Source organism: Nymphalis io, chromosome 15, assembly GCF_905147045.1.
Source record: "Nymphalis io chromosome 15, ilAglIoxx1.1, whole genome shotgun sequence".
In the NCBI taxonomy this organism is placed as follows: Eukaryota; Metazoa; Arthropoda; class Insecta; order Lepidoptera; family Nymphalidae; genus Nymphalis; species Nymphalis io.
This window is the reverse complement of record NC_065902.1, coordinates 6,759,232-6,784,788: the sequence shown is the minus strand read 5'-3', so window position 1 is coordinate 6,784,788 and position 25,557 is coordinate 6,759,232. Positions and strand designations below refer to the sequence as shown.

At 32.6% G+C, this 25,557-nt stretch overlaps 1 protein-coding gene and 1 pseudogene across 2 annotated transcripts in view; both read right to left on the bottom strand.

The window, feature by feature from the left end:
* Nucleotides 1-238: 238 nt before the first annotated feature.
* LOC126773736 (UDP-glycosyltransferase UGT5-like) lies at nt 239-7,387 on the bottom strand (annotated as a pseudogene).
* Nucleotides 7,388-14,953: 7,566 nt separating this feature from the next.
* The window catches only part of LOC126773733 (serine/arginine repetitive matrix protein 2), a 119,219-nt gene continuing 108,615 nt past the window's right edge, over nt 14,954-25,557 (bottom strand). For both annotated transcript variants that reach the window (XM_050494842.1, XM_050494841.1), the window contains 2 exons: nt 20,357-21,593; nt 14,954-16,524 (listed from right to left, as the gene is read on the bottom strand). In XM_050494842.1, coding sequence (XP_050350799.1) covers nt 15,336-16,524; nt 20,357-21,593 — 2,426 coding nt within the window. In that variant the 3' untranslated portion in view covers nt 14,954-15,335. The remainder of the gene's footprint in view (nt 16,525-20,356; nt 21,594-25,557) is intronic.

The following is a 25,557-nucleotide window of genomic DNA, read 5'->3' as shown; positions in this document are numbered from 1 at the left end:
ATGAAGAAAACCCAATTAAAGTGCTTAAATAAGTTTTACTTAAGCATTAAAATTATTCAAAGAGCATGATTATGTTCATAATGTTTTAATAATAAAAGAGAATAAAAAAATTATTTTTGTTACAAAGTCTTAACAGACGGCGAATCCATGGATACCATCTTTTCGTAAAATTTGATTTTAAAATTAATTAATAAAACTAAGAATTATATTTAATAAAAATTTAAGAATAAAACGTCAATTCCACTAAAATTCATATATTTATACATTAAATTTACATCATCCCGACTATGATGGTTATAGATAGTTTAATCCACGATAACTCTTTTTTTCCCAATCGCCAATTCCAGTGTGTAATGTAATGTAAGCTGTAATAGAGGGACGGGTTTTCGTGGATTGAACTAACATATTATAGTGTTATTATTCGTAGCTACCTTTTTAAACAATAAGAAAATAATCATAATCAGGTATTATAACACAATTAGTAACACATCAAACGAGGTTGTTAGGAGGTGATTAGTTAAACAATACTAAGTCTTCTTCTGTCGAATATCAAATCAATGATAACAGAAAGAGAGAAATCAACGTCTAAAGTAACGTCTAAGAACTAAAATCTAAGTAACTGCTAAACAACGTTTAAAGTACGACCATTAATTACTATCGTTTACACAAAAATTCAATTGGAAAACTGCAAATGAAAATCATGGATGTAAAACTTACATGGGACGCTAATCGATGTCAGATTTACTAGTCCAACTAAATACGCTCATTAGTCGCCTATTGCGTCATAAATTACCGACCAATTACAATTCAGATTAAATTAATCTGAGTTTATTGGTTCGGAATTAAAAAAATAAGTTATAAATAAAAATTAATGCTAATATAAATATAATGTATATAACAAATGATATACTAACGTTCACGTACCGTTCATACGTTACTTTATTCGGTATTTTGCCACGTACGTGATGGTTCCGGACATAGTGAACACATTTTATATTGTGACATTATATATTGTAATTCCCTGTTATATATATAAAGTAAATTAAATGGTGCTCGAGTTGTATAGATTAATTGTTAATAAAAAAATACGTTGCGAACAATGAGGGCCATTACCTACTTAAAAAAAAATGAGATTAGTAAAATTATTAACACATATTATTCGAATACTTACTATCAAAATTTATTTTTTTGTTGATAGATTTGAATAAATGTTGTTTTCGTATGTACTTTAAAGTAATACTAGTAATACACAAGGCACGTATCTGTATGTAAAAATGTATACTGTCATGTTTTATGCAAATAAACTATTTATTATTATTATTATACATAGAATATATACACCAATAAATAAATAAATATTACAAACAAAAATATGAAATGGCAATAAAAATATATTTTGTTATCATATAAAAGAAACAATCACAATATTTGGCATATGTTTGTTTACAGTAACAGTTGAGACTTCGCTTACGAGTACATAGCAGACGTATGGCTGTTCAAACAGCAATGCTTACAGCAAATGTTTGTCTAATTATATGTGGACTGCTTCACGAGATGCTAAGTGTCAACGCTTCGTTTATTTACCAACGAACCAAAACTGCTATATGACTCGACCCTTTCGACAGTTTAGTTTTTGGAGGTATTAGATATAAATATAGTCTCAGCCTTCACTAAACTAAAATTATTATGTAAGCACATTCAACACTAATCTTTTACTGGTAGAGTTTAAACTTCGTAACATATACATACATATATATATTATGGGGTAGTATAATACTGCCTCATACTAATCTGGATAATATAAGCCATTGTTCTTTACGGTTTTATATCAAATAGATTAAGCAATCAGCTCCGGATTAATGCCTAGGCCCAATAGAAAACGGCCTAGCCACAAGGTGCACCACACCCTAACGGAGTGTGCCACATGGGGGCCTCAGAGACATTCCGAGACGATAATCTGCGGAGATCTGCAGCGAAAGGCGGTGGTCAGATGTGGAGCTGCAGCGTGAGGAAAGTGCGTTCGCTGATCCGATCCACGGAACCCCTCTGGGAATGGTGGCCTGCACAGATGGGCCAACTATCGGGGAGTCACGGCAACATGCAAAGCGATCCCGTGACGCCCCCCAAGCAAATGGAGTGGGAACCGCTGGTTTTTTTGGGTATTCCGGCGCACTCAGCACCTACTTTATATGGGGGAAACGCGTAAAAGTGTTTTAAGCGAGAAATAAAAGGGGTCCAGCCCGCCATCTCTTATGTCAAAGTGGCTATGGGCCTTCGATCTCTATGTTCGGGTCTGTCAACGTGCATTATGGAAAGGAATGCTATTATAAATGAACTACGGTGAGTATTCCTTACAAGCATAATAACCCTACTATTACAAGCGTTTCTTTTTATTTTTTACTTGAACTTTGTTAACACTTAAAACGTTCAGAATAGTTCTTATCACTTTAACAGATATTACACTAATAATTATTAAAAATATCAATATTACAGCATACACATCGATCATAGTATAAGCAACCCAGCTCAAATTTCTTGCCGGATTCTTCATATAATCTGCTCCTTTATTCCTTATTATATATTCTATCCAGAATATGGCTGAATCCAACGCGGTCATCGGTCTATCCTTAAATGCTTGGGAAATTTCTTTAGCCTTATTTATATAAGAATTATCGTTTAAAATTTCACTAATAGAATCATATAAAGTTTTTTCATTAATATCATGATAATGAAGAATTTTGCCACAACCCGCTTCCTCGACTAGAAGCAAGTTGTTATATTGATCAGCATATATTGGAACACCAATGAGAGGTACTCCATTAAATATAGCTTCTTGCGTTCCTATCAAGCCACCGTGTGATACAAACACTTTGATGTTACGATGTGCTGAAATATAATTATTAATATTTAGAGAAATTATTAATTAAAAATAATAATATATTAGACTATTTCGATGTTTATTACATCTTATTTTGGTTATTAACTATCCAATTAACTGTCAACTCCCAAAATTATTCTGCGTAATAATTAACATTTGATCGTGATTAATATTTTTATATTTTAAGAAAGGGCTTAAACGGTATACCCGTTAGGCCCTCTAATATTCAAAACCCACTATTTGGCAGACGAAGCTGCTGTAATTAACATTTACAATAAATATATTCGATATTATACTTAAATTACCAAGAATTTCCTTTTGAGGTAACCATTTACGTGTCACCAAATTATTAGGTTTGTTATCCAGGTGGTCGTCTTCCCATTTCCATAATATTGTGTGTTTCAGTCTTCTAAAAACATTTAGAAATGCCATTTTCTTATCTAATGGTAACTCAGAACTCCTTACGTTTGACCCGAAATTTATGTAAACAACTCCATTATTTGATTCATCCAAAAGTTTTTGAAGATCCTGAAATATATATTTTTTTAAATGTAGAGTTCTGTTAAACTTATAATGCAAATCAATAAAAATATCCATGAAATTATTAAAAAACTAATTTTCATTAGGCTTTTAACAATGAAATCTAATTTACCTGTCCCGTCCAGGAACCTGTTAAGGAATTTAATTCAACTTGTAAAATTGCAAAAATAATGTGTACCCTCTCAGTAACCCTAAAAACCATTGACAAGCGAATAATGAAAGTAACAAAACTTATTAAATGAAATCTTTAAAATCTAATAATTAAATTATATATTATTTCATTTGCAGATTAATCAGTAAAGCATATTTTGTTTGTGCTAAACTTATTTATTTAATTTATTTTCATTTTTTATTTATTTTATATGTTGTGATCGCATTAAATAAAATATTTTGGCTATGTTCATATAATTATAAGCTACTACACAATTTTGGAACATATAAAAGTGTGGTAATTATTTGTAAAAAAATGTTTAATAAGTTATTTTTTATAAATTCATTATATATCCGTGTCTTACCTCTGGCAAACTTGCATTACTCTTCGACAAATGAACTCCTCCAATTTCAATTATATTGGGTAAAAGAGCTGAGGGTGTGTCGTAGCTGAAGTGGCTATTGAGCAACATCAATGACACATTCCTTTGCAATGTGTACAAACTCGGCACGTCATTCGCTATTTCTGGCAAATATTTTTTTACTAATTCCTCCTGTTTTTTCAGATACCAGAATCTCTACCAGAAATAATCGTAAGCCGTAAAATATAAGTTCCTAAATCTTCCCCAAAAACTTGTCGGGTCTTTTACATCTAAGAATTCGGAGGTCACTGTAGCTAGCTGTAGGGGGTTTCTATTAACAATATTATGCCTCATACAATTGCCAAAAGTAGTGACTAATGCTAATGGCGTGTTATATTTGTAAGCTAGAGTGTACAGAGCCTCTTGGTAAAATTGTTCACTTATGACCAAATCAAAGTTATTGTCTTTCTTCAAAAATGTTTTAACATCAGTTGAATTTAAGGTTAACTCTGTAAAAGCTATTCCACCAGCCCATAAAATATGCTTATGGAAATCTTCTGCTGACATATTAGCCATATTAAATACATTCGGTCTTTCTGTGCCTGCGGACAAGGTATTATGAAAAATATTTACTATAATACTATATAATATAAACATATATAAAACATAATATTATAGTGACCATGTGTGTGTGCAATAAGCCCGCTCTAAATTCATGGCGCCCGCACCCGTGAAACGCAAATGTAGGTGTTTCAAATGACGGGTCTAAAAATCTACACTGTTTTACTTTGAACGAAACCATGAACGAGAATAGAGGGTCATATTTCTCGCGCAGAGACGCACCGCGTTAATTGACATTATAATGATTTAAATATTATTATTAATGATTCATTATTTGACTTTCTAATATTTAATTAAACATGTCACATGTCTCCTCACAATCATAATATAATATAATTGATAAGCATTTCATTCTTCAATTCAAGAGACATGATAAAGTTGAAACATATGCCCAGAACTATCACGCTATTTTATATTAAATATGTTTTTTATGAAATACAGCATAAATTAATTTTATTTAAAATAAACTTATTAATTATCTCAAGCAAAATTTAATAGTAAAATACTAAGTAATGATGCTGTAACTAATAAAAAAAGGTATAAAACCAGTGCACTTTTATTTCTTTTATTTATTGTTGGGGCTGGATGGTAAATGGCCACCACCTCCTACGGACATTTGCGCTATAAGAAATCATTCTATTGAACTCAAACATAGAATTAAGGATATAGTATCTGTCGTAACACTTGCTGTTTAAATAACTTGATGTTGGACGGTAGAATAAATTAAAACCAGGTGGTAGGCATCGCTCAATTATCATCGTCAGCAACATCACTAACCAAGCTTAGAGTACTTAACCTAAGTTGGTTGGTTTGGTTGGTTGGTTGGGAGATGTATTCTTTTAATACGCTTTTGATATAATAAAAATAGTTTTTTTTTTAAACGGGGCCACGTGACAGTAAGTGTTCACCACCGCCTATAAACATTAGTAGTGTGAGAAACATTAATCATCCCTTACGTCACTAATGCACTACCAACCTTGAGAAATAAGGTAATTGAAATGCTGTGCTACTTAATTCGTTCGTTCGTCTTTGAATTAATTAAAGGTAATTGTTGTAATAATAATAATAATAATAATTCTCCAGACCGATTTCGGCCACGGCCAATCTCAAGAGTGATTAGCCAACTACTAACTACGCAGGAGATATTATAGTGCACAAGTGCGTGCGCATACACACATGCACTCTCTATTCCCTAACTCTCATAATCCGATGGGACGGCAATCCGACACGACCGGAAAGAGTTTAGGCACAGGACCAACGGCTTTACGTGCTTTCTGAGGCACGGAAGTGTACACACTTCCAACTTCCAGACTCCGTACTACTAAGAATTACTACTAAGAATTTTCTGACAGAAGAAACCAATAACTTTTTTATTGGGCTGGCCTAATTCTCGTAGTATATATGGTGCGTACACTATAATAATTACAAAGCTTAGTTCGAATTTCATTTATTAGATATTAGAAATGAAATATTTTTACACTTACCCAATATATCCCAAATCTTTTTATCATCTACAAGGACCTCGTGGTAATTCGATAGCGGGTCTTTTTCTTTCTGTGACGTAATGACGGTAACATTGTGTCCTCGACGCGCTAGTTCCAGTCCGATTGGACGTAATAGTATGTAATGTGATACTGACGAAAATGGAATAACATATAAAATGTTCGCCGACTCAACAATCTTTGTTAAAAGAGGCACTAAGAATAATAACATTAATACATTCTGAAATAAAAAAAAAATTGACCGTTATTAGAAGTAGAAAAAAAATTATACTTACCAAAATCAGTTGTGTAATTAGTTTTGATGTAAGTTATTGTGATGAGATTACAAATAAGAAATGATTACTTTGCAATTTTTATGTTAATTCCATCAATTATTATTTATATATTAGTAAAGCAGCGGCATCGCCAGCGTAGAATTATGCGTGTGAAGAAAATCCTTAAAAAATTTAATGTATATTATCTGTATGTCTACTATGTATGTTTACTTGAATTATAAGCATATAATATTTTAAATTGTTCGATAGAAGCGTTAGTTTAAATCAAAAATAAAAGAGGTAGTTTTAGTTTTGGTTCTCGCAAATAGTATGGCTTTTTAACTTAAAAAACCAATTATTTTGAAATCACAGACAGGCACTACAATTTTATTTATTTGTGTAGATTATTGTTATTATTATTAATAAACAACTCTATTGCACATTCAAAAGAAAAAGATAAATACAAGTAAAAAACAAAAGCTTAATAATAGTCATGCTATATAAACATTAATCAAACCAATCAATACAATTATTATTTGACGAGCCGGTTGGCGTGGTTGGATACTTGACTTTCACACCGAAGGTTGTGGGTTCGATTGCCACCCAATACAGACATTTATGTGCATGAACATGTCTGTTTGAATTATCTATATAAGTATATATTTACAAAAGAAAAGTGGTATATGTAGTATATCAGTTGTCTGGTTTCCATAGCACAAGCTCTGCTTAATATGGGATCAGATGTCCGTGTGTGAATAATGTCCAAGGATATTAATATTATTATTATTATATTAGTTATTAACTACGAATACATATTTCAATAATAATAAAAAAACTATTTTGTTTGTTATTAATTATTATAAATGTGCTTATAATATATTATGTGTTTACTAGTCAAATTTTATAAATATAAAATGATTAGAATTATTTTATTTAAAATAAACACTTACCATTTTCGCCGTTATTACACTATATTATTATTACACACTATCTTAAAATGAGGTACTTAATTTCTTTAATTAATAATATGTATCTATTTCCAACCACTTGTTCGTACGTCATATCTCTACCGCATGAAGTTACAAATGATTTGTGTTATAAGAGATCTACGTGTTATTCTTAGAATTACTAGTAGCATCTAATAAAATAAGTTGAATGCTACAGACTACTCATATTAAAAAAACTTGTTAAATTTTTCCATAATAAATTTATACTTGTACACTAAAACTGTTTGAATCATATATTTTTAATAATTTACTAAGGTCAAATGTTATTCTGCATTTTATTTTTTTAATATGCGTGCTCGTCTATGTGTTGTATGTGTGCAGATATAACAATATATTTATGATATACATATAACGTGTATTCCTGTCCATTCCTATCGTCTTGTACATTATACGATTTTTTTTTATATTTGCCGGGAGGGCAAATGACTACTGACCTGATGGTAAGTGGTAGTAGAGTCGAAGCGCGACGACGGCCAGTACAGTCGGGAAAAATGTTTTCGTTTCAAGGAACCCGGGTTGTAACATTGATTGCTGATGATTCAAAATCAACTGCATCCGCCGCGTAACAGAATAATTAACATTTTACGTTTTCTCAATTGATGCAGACCACAAATGTAGATCCATAGATTAGCTCAGACATATTCTATTAAACGAAACCTGCATACAGAACATGGTATAGATAAATTAATACATATTATAAAATAAAGTGCACCGCGTCTCTCTGTCAATCGTTTTGAACGAATTATTATACGGTTTTCACTAATGGAAGGAGTTATTCATGAGAAAGCTTAGGAGTAAACTTGATTAATATTTTGTTTAAATTGGCGGTAATATGACGATGATTGCAGTTGGAGGTGTCGGAAAAAATCATGCCGACTAGGAACTTTACTGGCGTACGCCCCGTGAACCAATAGAGTTATTTGTCTAATATGATATAAACGTTTTATGTACACTTTTTATTACTCGTGCGAAGCCGGGACAGCTAGTTAATAAATAAATAAAAATAAAAACTAAAATGCAGGATTCATATACGCCTATGTAGCTAGGTAGGTAGAATTACAATCATGGAGAAACAGTATTCACTTTACAAATAACGAAGTTCATTGTACTTAGTACTTGGATTCATTGCACTAAGAGTTTATGTTTTATGACTTCGATGGACTTCAAAAGTACATTATAAGGCACTCTAATTTATCACTGGTAAAGTATATCACACGACAACTTGGCGGTAAAGCTTTGTGCAAGTTCGTCTGGGTGGTTACTGCGTGAGTACTCATCAAACATTCTACCGCAAATCAGCAATGCTTAGTATTGTTGTGTTTTGAAGGTTGAGTGAGCCAGTGTAACACACTGTGAAAGTACGTGGAGTATTGCAATATCAAAACATATATAATACCAAAATAAAAACAACATACATTTTATGTTACTTTTTTTATTTTAAATATATGAAATGTTTTTATTTTTTAAAGGTCAGATATAAATAATTTAATCTACAATTAACTCTTCCTTGCCAAAACACGTTTAGAGCTGGTTGGTTGATTGATCAGTTTGAATTTTTTTTTTAACTTATTAAAACAACATAAACTTAACGTCGTTTCTTCTAACAAAACTACATACAACATTAACAATCTATGCAACCTTTATTTTAACATTATTTATTTGTAACAATATTCTCTAAAGTCAATTAAAACTACCGTAACATACTTTTCTTACGTATAATATTAATAAACCTCAACAAATAGTTTTCACTGTTATGAACATACTTGAAACGGTATATGATATGATTATACATGTTTTTAATTTTTAGTAGTTCAAAATTATTGACTCCGTGTAAATACAATATACTGGATGACTCTCCTGATTTCATAGGGGTAAAATTGCAATTAGCTCAAACACGATTTCTTTATTATAAGTTGATGAGTTGAGGATCCAGCTGATTCCATATGACGCTGCAACATCAGCTCAAGGCTGCCTTATACATGTTATTGTTATATAATTGAAGTCACAGGATAAATGACATTCACTTAACAACGTAATAATTGGACTTTAATATGTATCATAAACGGACGACTGGGACAAAAATCTGAAAGTCTATTTGGAAAATCTTTTAAGTTTTTTTTAAAAAGTTCAAGGCCCGGATACCTCGTCTAGGCCTTCACTTCTAATATTGTTACTGTTTGCCACCCAGTTATCACACATTCTACCGCTATACAGCAATACTTAGTATTCTTTTCTTTCTGGTTTGAACCAGTGAGCCAGGTCAGTGGTGCATTGGCGTTGTAAAGAATAGTTAATATTTCTTACAGGCCCAATGGTGGTGAACATTAACAATCAGGTGGCCTATTCATTTTATAAGAAAAAAATTAATCAATCTATAATAGTTAAAGTGCAATAGCGTCCATTATACTCGAACAACATTTGACCGTGAAACAATAAAAAAAATGATATCCGTATATTTTAGTCATGCTACATTACGTAATATATAGTATTTTTTAATAAGTCTATTACAAAACAAGACAATGATGCAGGAATTCTAGGACATAATTTCGGAACAAATTTCATAACCAATACGGGCTATACTTTTTATCTCATCCACGCGAAAGAGACAGCTATAGTTTAAGTTACATTAAATGACTAGACAATTCGTGCTACAAAATCGACACCAGTCGGCCATCATCATCATTCGCTTTATCCATTGATATTCACTATTACCATAGACAATTGGTTCTTATGCAAACATAAAAAAAAATCCAAATAAATAACAAGATTTTGTGAAGCTCTGATCGTAACAATATCTAGTAGCAATGAATAAATGAATGCATACTCATGTTTACAAACAAAAAAGACAACTATAAACAGCTAATCATACTGATATTACTTATCTGTCTAGTTTAAAGTTCAACGTTATCTTATCATCAACGTAATGCATTAATCTATATATAAATGGGCAAAGACGAAACAATTCAGTACCTCTTCATCTTCCGTTTGTCACTCGATTTTCTTTTGAAGCTATTAACGAACTATATTGTTATAAAAAAAACTAATTGGTTCGAAACATTAAAATACATTTTCCTCAATTAATAATAATGACTATGCTCGAATCTCAGCCACTGGGCAAACCACGGCATTAGATCATGGAAAAATAAGAATAATATATTATCAGGTATAAAATCTATTTATATTAAAAATTTTAAAATTACATACCACGACACCGTTTTTTATCTCGCTGGATAAACGCAATGGTAATGTCAGTATTGGGACTCACCGACGCCGAGCGTGCCGGAATATTCACTAAAAGCCCAACGGCAATCACTTCGTCTACGATGACATCCTGGACCAGCTCCTTTGTTCTAATAAGAAATAATCCCTCAACAATAATAATGCAACATGAATACAGATACATTCCAATTTATCATAAAAACCAGAGAAGTGTTCATCTCTGGGTGCAGAAAAAAAAGTTCTCACATATAAGACGAGCCTTTCCAATCATGAGCATAGCAGAGGTTTAATGGGTAAAATCGCACATCACCAATCCCCCAGTTTGTAGGGTATCATTTGCAAAACGTCTCATGTTTGATAAGAAAAACCACAATATTATTAATTTATTTGCCTCTGTGTATTACTAGTTATTAGATGACAAGCTATAGGTTGTCGCTATTCATATTACTACATTAATCGCAATGATATGTAATTATGAACATCATTAAAGAACAACAATCATAAGATATACCTGTTGTTGTATGAGAACTGTTATTGTTTGGTCGTTAAAATTAATTTTCATTGTCATTATAATTTGTCAAGATCATAGATAATTTGTATTTTCTTGATGAAATAAATTATAAATAGAATCAAGTTAATGCAATAATCATATATCAGCATAACAATTATACCTATAATTTAGCCTTCACAATATTTGAATATTTTAATCTTAAGAGCTCGTTGTGTGTGATCATCTTTTTATATAGGTATATATAAGTATCAGTACCTTATATAAAACAATGATCGGGCTTTGAGCAGACGTATCTGGACGGGTACCACCTACTTTATCTAACGCCAAATAGCAATAATTTGGATTGCTGAAAAATAAATCAAAATATACCTTATACATACCAATAAGATACTCTTTATTGTGTTCATACTCTTCATATTGACTGCCTCGTTGGTCTAGTGACTTTTTATAAGACCACAGACCTGAAAGTCGTGGGTTCAATTCGCAGGTCGGGCCAATAAAAAGTTATTAGGTTTTTCTGCCAGAAAATACTCAGTAGCAGGCCGGAGTCTGGAAGTTGGAAGTGTGCATATTCCCGTGCCTCGGAACGTAAAGCCGTTGTTCCTGTGCCTGAACTCTTTCCGGTCGTGTCGGATTGCCGTCCCATCGGATTATGAGAGTTAGGGAATAGAGAGTGCACCTGTGTTAGCGCACACACTTGGGCTATAATATCTCCTGCGTAATTGGCTAATCTCTCTTGAGATTAGCCGCTGTGGCCGAAATCGGTCTGGAGGACATTATTATTATTATATTATTACTCTTCATACTCTGTATTTATAGCTAAAGAAAACCAATAAACAAATATGAAGTAAAATAAATAAAAAACAGTTACGTTAATAATATATATATATTAGCAACGAAGGAATAGTGCGGCTACGGCATAAGAGAGCTCATGCTGTTTGCCGTCACCCCATTCGAGTCGGCCTGCGGAGTCAGTGCCCAAGGCGCGCCAGTAGATTTTTCGAATCTAAGCTGATTTTCCTATATTTTACAAAATAAACATTAACATCGATTTAAAATCGACACAGACATGACACACAAGAAATAAAGCCAATTATTTTTTTTTCAAAAAAATTTACTCCCATTAAAATAATCTCGGAATGAATATTTATTGAAAAAACGTTGAAGTGTGAAGAAATTAACAAAATAAATCATAAACTCAAATATAAAATTAATAAAGTGTAATACCAATAAAATAAAACATTATGTAAACAGACGAATAATAAATTTTTAAGGCTGATATTTCCTTGCAACTGCATAACTAAATATTTATTTTTGTAACGCCATCTACGTTATAATGATAGCACTATTAGGTTATAACAAACGTACTTAAAAATTCTATAAGTTCCGCCAGATGTCACTTGCCAATTTATAAATAATTCTCTTGATATTACGAATATTATTTTTATTGACTTCCTCGTTGGTCTAGTGGCTTGATGTAAGGCCGCAGACTTGAAGGTCCTGGGTTCAATTCCTAGGTCGGGCCAGTAAACAGTTATTGGGTTTTTTGTCTGAAAAATTCTCAGTAGCAGCCCGGAGCAGTCTGGAAGTTGGAAGTAAACTCCCGTGCCTCGGAAAGCACGTTAAGCCGTTGGTCTTGCGCCTGAACTCTTTCCAGTCGTGTCGGATTACCGTCCCATCGGATTATGAGAGTTAGAGTAATAGAGAACACCTGTGTTTGAGCACACACTTGTGTACTATAATATCTTCTGCGTAGTTGGCTAATCACTCTTAAGATTGGCCGCCGTAGCCGAAATCGGCCTGGGAGATATTATAATTAATATTATTATTTTAGTAATTTATTCATAATACCTTTGTTCGAATGTTTGATTTATTAAAAACAAAATATTGGTAATTGTTAACTCGTTTCCCCTTCCGAAACTAAATTAAAATCTAACTTATTTGTGTACAATTTTCGAATAGGTAGGTATTACCAATTTCCGTAAATTTGGCCACGTAACATTATTTCGCTTTCAACTTCAATGACTTTCCATTCGCGAACGATGTATAACTAATAATACTTAACGAGTAGCTCTATATTATATGTATAAATTATTTTAATCCTTTCTTCAAAATTTTAATTTGCCGACTCCAACCAGGCCTAAACTAGGTCTTTTTGTTCAGTGAAAACCTACTATGTAAATTTAAAGAATCATGTATTATTTATTAAATAAATATTTATTTATTAAAAAAATGTTATGTAAAAATAACCTTTTAGTTAAATTGGCTGAAACTTTAGCTACTTATAAATGATTATCTGTAAAATGATGATGATTGAAAGTATATAGGAACAAAATAAAGTCATAATTTAAAAGAAACTTTGAACTTTTTGTTCAGTGAAAACCTACTATGTAAATTTAAAGAATCATGTATTATTTATTAAATAAATATTTATTTATTAAAAAAAATGTTATGTAAAAATAACTTTTTAGTTAAATTGGCTGAAACTTTTGCTACTTATAAATGATTATCTGTAAAATGATGATGATTGAAAGTATATAGGAACAAAATAAAGTCATAATTTAAAAGAAAAGAAAAGATTAGAATCCAATGTAAGTTGGGCTCAAATATATATGAGCAATCGTATCAAATAGGGTTCAGCTTATGCTGGGATATGTCGAATTTAAACGTGCCCACGCGTATATGTAAAGTGCGCTGACTGCCGCGCTGTTGCCTATAACGTTAAGTTATATGCAATGAACGCAGGTATTTCGGAGACGCACGGCGCTCCTTGGTAACAGGGACCTGATAAACTTCTGTCTTTATTCGTTTGTTTTATATTTTGGTAGTGACTTATTAAAAAAAACTGTACATATAACGGATTTAAAAAAAAACATAATACATTTAAATCACATTTCTTTGTAAATAACTTTGTAAGTTAAAGTTTACAGGTTAGATAGGTATTTCGTTTCGTCGTCACAAATATTTTTTTTCTCATTGTTTTTTTTATATTTATACTTAGTCAGCTAGTTGATAATAAGTACTTATTTTTTAAATACACATATTTACTCATCAGTTTTAAAAGGACACACTTTTCTGTGAAGGTATCGTTTGTAGTCACAATAAATAAAGCACAGGGAAAGACATCCAAGTATGTCGAAATAGATTAGAATAGACATTTATTAAGGGAATACTGTTTTTCTCATGGTTAATTGTACGTTTCCCTATCTAGATCCGGGTTCGGCGAAAAACAATAAATACTATCAAAAATAAAACTAAAAATATTGTATTTACTGAAATTTTATAAGTCTGCTCTTAGTGATTTCTTTAAGTTACACACGGGTGGCACCGCGGCACAGCTAGTCAACAATAATTTCCTTTAATTGTTAAATGTAATTTAACATTGAAGTATAGCTTATTCATGTTTAATAATCATTGAATATTTAAAGAACACTTGAATAAATAGCTCCATACTTAAAAATATATGTTTTATTGGTTTAAGTATGATGTAAAACGTTAACGCGACAGAAATTAAATATTTTAAAAGTATGCGACGTATTCATTTTAATGCATTATACGAATCTAAAACACGAATTTTATTACGTAATTACTACTTGGGCTTTTAAAACTAGATTTAAATTTTAAATTTCCCTTTAGTTTCCGAACAAACATTAAATACTCCTTGTAGTATCTGTTACCCTGGTAGCATTAGATATATTTTCTTATTGCATTCAATTATAATCACTGACACAGTCTCTCTGCAACGTTAGTAAAATGGCTAAGGCATGTACGTCGAGGTAGTGGATTCAAACGCTCGGTTAAACCAATAAAAATGTACGTATGTACTTTAATTGCACCTACATCCTTTCTAGTAAAATATCTCTCGAGAAAATTATCAGATGATAACATAATTTAATTGAAACAAACACATATTTTAGTGTTCATTAACACAATATTTATTTAATGAATACATTTATTAATTCCTATTCAATAATTATATCGATTTAAATTGTTATAAAAATTATGATATAACTCACAAATCATTAAAACCTTCAATAAGGTTAATATGTATAAAATAATCGTTTAATTATCCTGGACGGAATTAGATCACTTATTTCAGATAAAATAAAATTAGTAAAGCTCTATGACTTTTTACATGAAGCAACTAACATTAAATTAACAATAAAATGTTAACGAATGCAGTTAATGACAAACTTAAACTAGTGTGATGCGATTTAACATTTCAGTCTATGTGACACAAATATGTTGTATGAAAAATATGGCAAAATTAAATTTATATCGTTCACGTTAATTAATAATCTCTAACTTTTTCAGACACCTTATAATTACTTCTTCTTCTTTCTGTATAAAGAGGCGCAGCTCCGTTCCTCGACTCATAGCCTTGCGAGTTGCGTATACCGTTTTCATAGTACTTAACGGCGGGAGGTTCTTTGTAGCCCCGACTCTTTGTCACCGAGTTCACTTCTCTAGACTCGATAATCTCCTTCGAACGGCCATCTCTGGACGGTATAATCTTTTTACTAACTGTTTCAACAGTATCGGTGACGCTGGGACGCTCTGGATCACCCGAGCGAGTAGTGTATCGATAAGTTTCTGAAAAGTTGTCACTACTATTACTCTCTCGCCGATTCACTGGTGACTTAATTCTGGTCTCCAAACGAGATACAAAAGGACTCGTCTCCCTGTTCAATGATTCAGTTTTATACAATGGTATTTTTCGTTCCTCCGATATCCGTTCCTTGTAATGTGGCGATGGAGTGCCGTATCTTGAAGATAATCTACTACCGTCGGATTCGTCGTCCGCGTGTAACGTTTGATACAATTCAGGGGCTCTTTCGCGGAGGCCTTTGAGAAATATCTTCTTTTTATCTGTTTCATCGTACGATTTATTATATCCGTTCGTGTGGCCATTACTTATCGGTGTCGTCTTGCCGTATCGTGCACCAAATAATCCGTCACGTCTACGCTCGGTTTCGCGAGAAACCGCATCGGCTAGATCACGCTGGCTACGATTGATTATCGACACGATTCCGGGACTCTTCAGCTGCTCCGGTGTTTCATCAAGTCGGCTCAAGTGGGGATTTGATTTATACATCGTAGAATAGTTTCGGCTCATTCCTGTTACGTAACGTGGATGAGTCTCTTGTTCAGGAGCTCCCATAGCAAAACTCTTACTTCTGTTTAGACCTTTGTAGGTCCGCGCCGGCTTGGGCGGACCAGGCGTATACCCGTTTACTTTTCCTTCGGGCGATGACGAAACGTTATTCGGTATATTAATGGCACTAGTAGACCGTTTGTTGGATGTGAGCCGTTGCCAGTACTTACTGGAACTTGGCTTCTCGGTGGTTTTCTCTTTACGGTCGTGTAATTTTCTCGGTAAAGTTTGGGCACTGCGTGTGTAATCTTCGTCAGCTACACCGTTAGGGTTCAATCTGCTCGTTGAGTGACTGAAGCGGCCGAGAGTGCTCGAGTACTGACCCCTGTAATGCCATAAAACAATCGTTCATTAAGATTTTATTTGAATATCGTGATCAAAAGACAAGACGACCCACGCACGTTCATTGTTGTCTCTTGTATCATAAAAACATGTAATCTTGTGTTTTAAAACGTAATTGGTTTCAATGGGGATTCTCCACCCACACGACTAACAACCTGGCTTTGTTTACGTGTGCTAAAACGCCGGCAAATCAGCTTGTTACTAAACCCTACTAAAGATAAATATCAAAACATGTTACTAAGATACACAAGCGATACAAAAACAAGGCGGTCATTAGACTCGAAGATTTAGAAATAATACGTCACAATCGCAACCAAATTTTAAGTGACATTTTTTGTAAGACTTCAAACGTCATATACATTATCAAACAACCAGGAAACTGCATAATTGACATCACACAATGATACTTCTCATAAACTAATCTACATCAAACGACATCTCAAACACCTGTTCATTTCGTAGTGAGTCATTATTCATTACCGACCGATAGTTCGTGTTAACTGACTGTTTCACCAGACAAATACGACTGACTCAACGTTTGTAGGCTAAATAAGGGCTGTTTTGTCGAGAAAACACGTTTAACCATAATTGGTAAACCCATGGACAACTACAGAATTAAATGGCAAGATATGTATGCCGGAAAATATCGCCTCAAGTTGACGGAGGTAAGACAATGATTTGATTGATTTAAAAGGCGATGTTTTTAATTTTTTGAATACTATTAAATTGGCAATAACTATTTTAACTACTTACTAAAGAAATCACCTACATATATATATATATATATATATATATATATATATATATATATATATATATATATATATAGATTCAATTATTTATATATAGTATTCTTGCTGGTTCTTCTCGCTAGAATCTATATTCATAAGAACCTTCGTGATCGACCCGAAAAGAGCCTACTTAAATAAAGTTCACTTTTATTTTGTTTTTGATAAATACGATTACATACATAATCAACTTTATTTTATAAATAAAAACAGTCACAAGCTTTCTCTCTATAATGAAGATCCGAAGAGTCCGAAGATCCAGTTAAACAATTTCCTTAAACGATTATAGAATATGGATAAAAACAGATTAATTAGTATGCAACTTGGTCGCCAGTTTCAAAATAAGCAACTTTTGAAAGTGTGCAAAATGTGTTTTGTTATATATTTACATATTATATTTTCCATAACAAAAAGAAAGTTTTCCGGTATTTTCGCTACGGTTATACTAATTGGGAATGCATAAAATATCCTAATGAATTATTGCAATATATGATTTTATTTAATTTCTCCTGGTAATACGGGATAAATATGGCATTTGAACTTTGAGCCAGTTTAGCTGAAAATTAGCACACACTTTAATCAGTATTAATATTATAAAATATATAATAATATTATATAATTTAATATAAAGAACTGTTTGTAATACTTAATGTAGCCAGTGCCATTACCTAATCTAATGGAATATGTAAATCTAAGGTTATATATATATATATATATATATATATATATATATATATATATATATACAATTTAATATGTGTAACAGTAAATTTTGTTCGTTATTAAAAACGTTTTTATAATTTTATTTTAGGCTTCAACCACTGAACTTCATTTAAAGTAAAAACTATGCCAAACTAAATATTTTATCAAATTATATTATTATTAAAAACATTGCTAAATTATGTTTCAAATGGAATGAACGATTGTTTTATCTCATAAATGTTAAATACCGAGTATAAAGTATAGCTCACTAATTTATAATTCTAAGCAACTACGTCGTTGTGGTGATTATAAATTGTAATATACATTACAATAGCAAGAATGTGACCACGAGGAAAAATTCTCGAAACCACAACCAATCGTTCAACCTTCCGCTTGCAATATTTTTTTTATAAATTTCAAAATATATCAGCCCTTCTTGATTTTTTATAGATAGTAATAACATAATTAAACAAACAGAATTTTACCAGTGTCTATTTTTTCCTATAAATTTCCTTTCCAATTAAGTATAAAGCTTGTATTAGGCATGGGTTGGTAGATGGACATTTTACAAAAGCCTCAGGCGATTCATAAACGACGGTGCTATTAAGGCTTGAATTAAGATAGATGCACAATTTTACCGACAAATATCAAACAGTAACAGCCTGTTAATGTCCCACGCTGGGCTAAGGCCTACTCTCCCTTTTGAGGAGAAAGTTTGGAGCTTATTCCACCACGCTGCTCCAATGCAGATTGGTTGGAATACACATGTGGCAGAATTTCAATGAAATTAGACACACGCAGGTTTCCTCACGATGTTTTCCTTCAACGTCAAGCACGAGAAGAATTATAAACACAAATTAAGCACATGAAAATTCAGTGGTGCTTGCCCGGGTTTGAACCCACGATCATCGGTTAAGATTCACGCGTTCTAACCACTAGGCCATCTCGGCTTTTAAAATAGCAAAATCATCGGAATATCACCATCATCTAGTTTATACAAAGTATTCGCTTATTAAAATCTATTCATAATTTTTCAGTATATTTGTATCACAGGATGAAATTAGCCAAAACAGTTTTTATTTAAAAATTTAACAATTTTCAACTTTCGCATTACTTTAGAATCATAAAAAGTTTAAGAAATCCTCTTACATATTCAATTCAATTAATATTTCAGTTAAGTTAAATTTAAATATTTGTTTTTTCTTTTCTTTGTTTCTTACATTTAGTCTTATTTTAGGTTTTGATTTATAGATTACTAATTTCACTCGTTTATGAAATCTGTACAATACATACGCATTAAAAAATGTATTTCTTAGTATATATCGTTGGCTTCGTAATAAATAAGAAAAACACATAATAATATATATATTAATAAATAAACATATTTACTTGTGACTACATACCCTATATACAAGTTCCTTGTCAACACTAAATATATTTATTGCATTGATATATTTTGTAACCTTGTATGAAACTAGTTATAGATTCACAATATATTGTTATACTTAATAAATCAACAATTACTTTCATAAACGTGAAACCCGCAGTATAATTACGGGACACGATAAATAATATAAATAATTTATAGATTGCATTTAGATTTTAAAAATGAATTGTTATTTTATTTTTTTGACATTACAATGATTAATTACTTAAATATAATATAATTACAAATATAATTTATGTTACACATTTTTAAATAGATAATATATAACATATCGTGTAATCATTTAATTAGTTTGACAGAAAATTAACAATTGTGTTTCGATTATTTAAGTATACATTAATCGTATTTTTTTAAAATTCTAGGAATGGCTATGCGATGAAGGTAGTAAAACAGAGGAAATTAATGACAAGTGGACCAAAAGAAAAATAGACAAATAGTAATTGTTGTTTGTTTTCTTAACAAAAGATTATAGAGTATAAACAATATATCTTTGTTATTTATCTTATCTTCTTTGCTATATATACTGGAAGTTAATTAACTAACAATTAAGCAGTCTTTGTTGAAAAATATATATTTTTTACGTAAAAAAATTACAAAATTTTTCGGCCTATAACTTTATGATAATTACAAAACAAGAAGCAATAATTAAATGTTATGCATGGTTTCTATCAGTGTAGGAGTGGCATGGATCTTTGTAGGACAAGATTCTATTTAAGGTTGAGATAATAAACAAGTGGGCATTGTTAATAAAAAAATAATGCTTGTTAACACTGTTTCGTAAAATATATATTTATAGCTCTATAAAATTAAGTGGTCCTATCAGTTCTTTGTATGTTATTTTTTTATTTGTTGAATATTTTTAATTAAAATTGTCTCACCTTTCACGGTTGTCACGGTGGTCACGGCTGTCAACAGCTGCGGCTCGTCTCGGACTGCCCTCGTACTTGTGTTCGCGGCCGTAGATGCTGGGCGCAAAAGGGTCCTCTCCGAGGTAGTACCGGTGCGGGGGGCCGTTGGGGGGCGCCAGTTCACCGCCGTACTGTTTATACGTGCGCGAAGAATGTTCCGGCGACGGCGTGCGTGAATTGCGCCACCGGGACCGCCGCTCTGCTGACGCTGAGCGAATCTTCCCCACGAGTTTCCTAATTGAATTACCGATAGCCGAACCGACCGATTTCCTTGCGGGTGAAGGACGTCGTCCATTGTCTGCGAAACGAGTCTTTTGATTTTGTTTACGTTCGTCACGGTCACGTCGGCGTGGCGGTGTCCTGTCTCTGTCAGAGCTACCTCTACGGTCTCGAGGGGGTGAATAATCGGGTGGTGGCTCTACGGCAGCTTCTTCACGACTATCTCTTGATCGACCCGAATTGTCGTTCCGAGACGAACTCCTATAACCACTGTCGTATCGGAGTTCTTCTGAAATTCTGTGTTTTGTTTGACGTTTTCGCTCAGGTGCCACAGGTGGCCGATAATCGTCTTCAATTGAGGGCTCTCGGAACGAGCGGTCTGTTTCTAATGGCCGAAAAGGTGAGCCACGGGGCGGACTGTGCATTGTTGACGACGAAACATACGCAGAGTCATCGCGTGAAGGTGGATGACGCCGGATGAGAGGCGACGTTCTCCCTTGAGGTGACTCGCGCTTACTATACACATGTCTTGGTGAGGAATCATTCAAGCGGTCGTTACTAGCATATGGAGACCGTACAACTGGCGGTGATGGGGATGAACTACGTGGCTCTGGCATTCTTGGCTTACTAGCACGTCGCTGTGACCAATCTGCTACGCCTTTAAAATATCCGCCCGTCCTATTTACTGATGGTACCGGTCGTTCATCAGATGGCGTTGATGATTTTGTTTTGCGAAGCAATCGATCTCCATACACAGGCGCCGGTGGAACTGATGAAGATGTTTTTCCGTAGTAGCCTTCGTCGTCCGGTTTACTTTTCACATAATACCCGGGAACAGGTGGCTCCTCTATTTCTTCTGCAATGGAGTCATGGGAGGAGCGGGATTCACTGCCGAAGTGACTCTCGAGCCACTTAGAGGTTTCTTTCTTGCGAGTCTCTTCTTCAATATCAATGTTCAGAGGTCGTTTCGCGTAGTCTTTTTCCTGTTCTGAAAAAAGATAACGCGTTAGTACGGAATGAAAGCGACGTGCGCGCGTCGTGTTTCACGGTGGAGTGATTGGGCCGCACCTCGCATCATCACACATGCTATGGCGTAATCATAAGTCAATAAGTTTGGCAAACTACTGAAGGTCAATGCGAGATGCAAACAACCAAGACATTTTACTTAACCACCACGAGACAGTAGAGCGGTAAATCATACATTGCATTTTAATTTGTAGGTCACTTTGCCTAAGGATATTACGTGTTCAAATTATATACGTTTACGAATATTTTTATGATTTATACACAACATATCTGACTACTTAAATATAGTTTTTGATTTTTAAAGATAGCTTAATTAAAAAATATAATATAACAGTCTGTAAGTGTCTCACTGATCGACTAAGGACTCCTTTCCTTTAAGGTGGTAGGTTTGGCGCATATTCCACCATGCTGCTCAAACGCCAGATACTGGTGACATACACATGTGGCAGACTATTATTATTAAATTTGCTAGCTCGGATTGAATCTACAATCATTGGTAAGATTAACCTGTTCTAACCGCTAGGCCATCTAAGCTATTGTGCAGTTATTGGTTAAGTTACGTAGAATAAAAACCTGTAATAATAATAATATCCCGTATTTAGCAATGATTTGAAGTTACGATTATTACGACATTTAGCGTTTGGCATCTTCGGAGATTAATCAATCACGCAATAAATAATTTAAATTGGTTTTAGTATGAATATTTTATATTAAATTATTCTTACTTCCGTTGTTAGTAAATAAACTGGTTTCAGTTTTTGGATTGAGTCTCAACAAATTTGTAACGTAAATCCGTTGAATGTTAATCGTTTTGATGAATTCATTTAATCTATGTCAGTTATGTCGGGGCTTAATAACTGAAATGTATGCTAAAGTGAATGAAGTTGAAATCAATACGATTTTATTTAAATCCCATTTAAATTCAACTATCTAACGCAAGTTTCATTTAAGATTCAAAAAGTAAAATACTGTAAAATTAACAGCGTGTAAATATCTCACTTCCGGGCTAACGCATAGAGCCTATTCTACCACGCTGCTCCAATGCATGTGCATACACATATGAGGCAGAGGCATAGCAAGTGAATACACATATGAGGCAGATTTTTTTTCCAACACATACATGGTTCATCACGTGTTTTCCTTCACTGTTGAGCACGAGATGAGTTATAAGCAAAAATAAAACACACGCTTGCCTGCATGTAAAGATCTGCACCCGTACGAAACGATTTGCTTCCTCATTTCTGATACGCACCGCTAAGATCTGAAATACCCTCCCGACCTCCGTTTTTCCCACCACCTACAATATGGGTACCGTCAAGTCTAGAGTGAATAGGCATCTTCTAGGCAAGCGCGCTCCATCTTAGACTGTATCATCACTCCATCAGGTGTGATAACAGTCAAGCGCTAGCTTATATATTAAAAAAAAAATGTAAACCCGCAACCTTCGGTTAAGATTCACGTGTTCCAACCACAAGTTTTCTGCTACGAATAGTTTAAAAGACAATAAATCAAAAATAATATCAATCTCACCTTTTAAACTAAAAACAATAATAGTATAAATACGTTAAAGTACTTTATAATTTTGTAGTATTATAAAATAGAAACATTCACAAGCTATTTATATTGGTAACACACAAAAAAAACAAAATTTTCAAATTAAGAATAACCTTTGAGGTTAAATTCAATTTTTTAAAAGCGCACATTAAACACTAGAGACAGGTACATTCTGTCGCAAACTTTTCTAATTGAGCATGTCAGAGTGACCTCAGACCTCGGCGTAGGCCCAACGATTGTCCATATATGGTGCTTGATGGACACGGCCCAATTTGACCAGTTCTAGGCTGAACGTCCACTAGATTGTGATCTTTATAAGGATTTCTTACAATAATCAAAATATTCTAAGCTATATTGTAATTAAATGGACAGACTTATACTTAGGTTATTCTTGTTAAAATTATCACTTTATCCTTTTTTTTAATATATATATAATATATTCAAAAAACTTTCTTAATATTTATTCAACCACTCAATAATTTTACTTTCTTAGTATTTATTGTTTTATTTTAAGAATACGACATAAAACAACAATTGTAAAAAAGATTGATGTATCCATTGAAAATAGATTTTTTAATGTAAAGTAATTAACTTTCAAAATTGAATGAGAATAGTCAAATGAGTTATATTGGTTATCGTACTATGAAATGGTATAATGCTTTGTAAATAATAAGCATCTAAGCTTAAAAACAAAGCATTTCCAAGTACTTATGTTTTTGGTTGGTGTTTAATATCAATCTAATCTAGGTATCTCTGGGCGACACAAAAATTTATTTAATAGATTATTATTTCAGAATATTTGATTATTAATTATTATATTATTATGGACGTCACCCAAAAATCTTATTAGGTAAATTAAAATTGTCAAAAACCCAAATTAATTGTAAGATGAGAATGAACTCAAAATACAAAGAGCAGCAGCAGCAGACATTTATGCAAAGAGAAAAAGAAGACTAAGCTCTAGTGACAAAAAGTTTTAAATAGAAATAAGTGACATGATGATGATGAAAGGCGATGGAGTGATCGATAGGTTACAAGATAAAGCTATGAGATGTATTTGATAAAGGAAAAAACCGATAACAATGTAAATTCATATGAGTAAAGAATTAAATTAATAACAAGATAGTATGTAAACACATTCCTAGAAAGAAAATTGAGATGTATGGATGTTAGGGAGATACATCACCGACACCAAATATATAGGATAAGTGCTAACGAATGATGAAAAAACTATTATTATTGCTTAAAAGTTTAATCATTAAAAAATAAACAAAATGTAATTAATAATGCGCTTTTAAAACGATGTAACGATATAGTTATCTTGTACATCAGAACGTTCCATCAACAATGAACCGAAGGCAATCAATTAATCATATTTACTCATTAACGGTGAACAAATCTATTGTAAAGCAAGGTCGTATGTTCCGCTGTTTTACCTGGACGAGTATTCATTGTCAGTACAATACGTGTTACTTGAACATATATGCATATTTCAATAATAGTTATATAGTTGAAACCATTCAACTCAATGATTATAAAACATACTGAAAATAACATGATTTTTTTTTTTAATTTTTTTTTTTATGTTTACTTACAATCACTTACACTAAAACATATCAAGAACAATTAATACAAACTTATTATCTAAGTGTAGAGATTAATTATATGTATAAATATATAACAAAAAACAAAAAAAGAAGCTTAAAAAAATGAAGAAACAGAATAAAAAAAATAAAACAATTTTATAAAAAAATCCAATAAGTGATATAACTATTTATCATCCAAATACCTGTCTACATACTTCCTAGTTTCGTTTGAATCCGCGTGAATGTCGACAAAAGAACACACCTGGTTTAGGAGTTTACATGGTCTTGGAATTGGTGAAATTGCACCAAGAACAGTTTTTCGCAAGGGTGGGCAGGGGGGTGTTATCGGAGATCAAGGATAACTAGCAGGAACTCTAAGTTGGATTTTTATAAGCAATTCTGGACAGTCTATTATATTGTTGATAATTTTATATAAAAACAGCAGATCTAACAGATCTCTGCGTTTAATCAACGAAGTCATTTTGTAATGTGTTAGGCGGTCTGTGTAGGAAGTTTTTTTTTTTATAAAAATAATAAAACCCTCACTTAAAGCTAAATGCCATAAGAATCTTTTTTGTATTCTTTCTAATCTTAGAATATGTGTGGCATAGTGGGGTTGCCAGACTGTCGATGCATACTCTGTAATAGTACGTACCATACTGTCTATGTCATTTATATCATTTACAAATGTCTATGACCATTAGGTAGCCCATCAGTCATTTTTCTTAGGGATAAAATAAAAACGATCGACAATTACTTCCCGAGTGAATTATAATTTATTTTTTG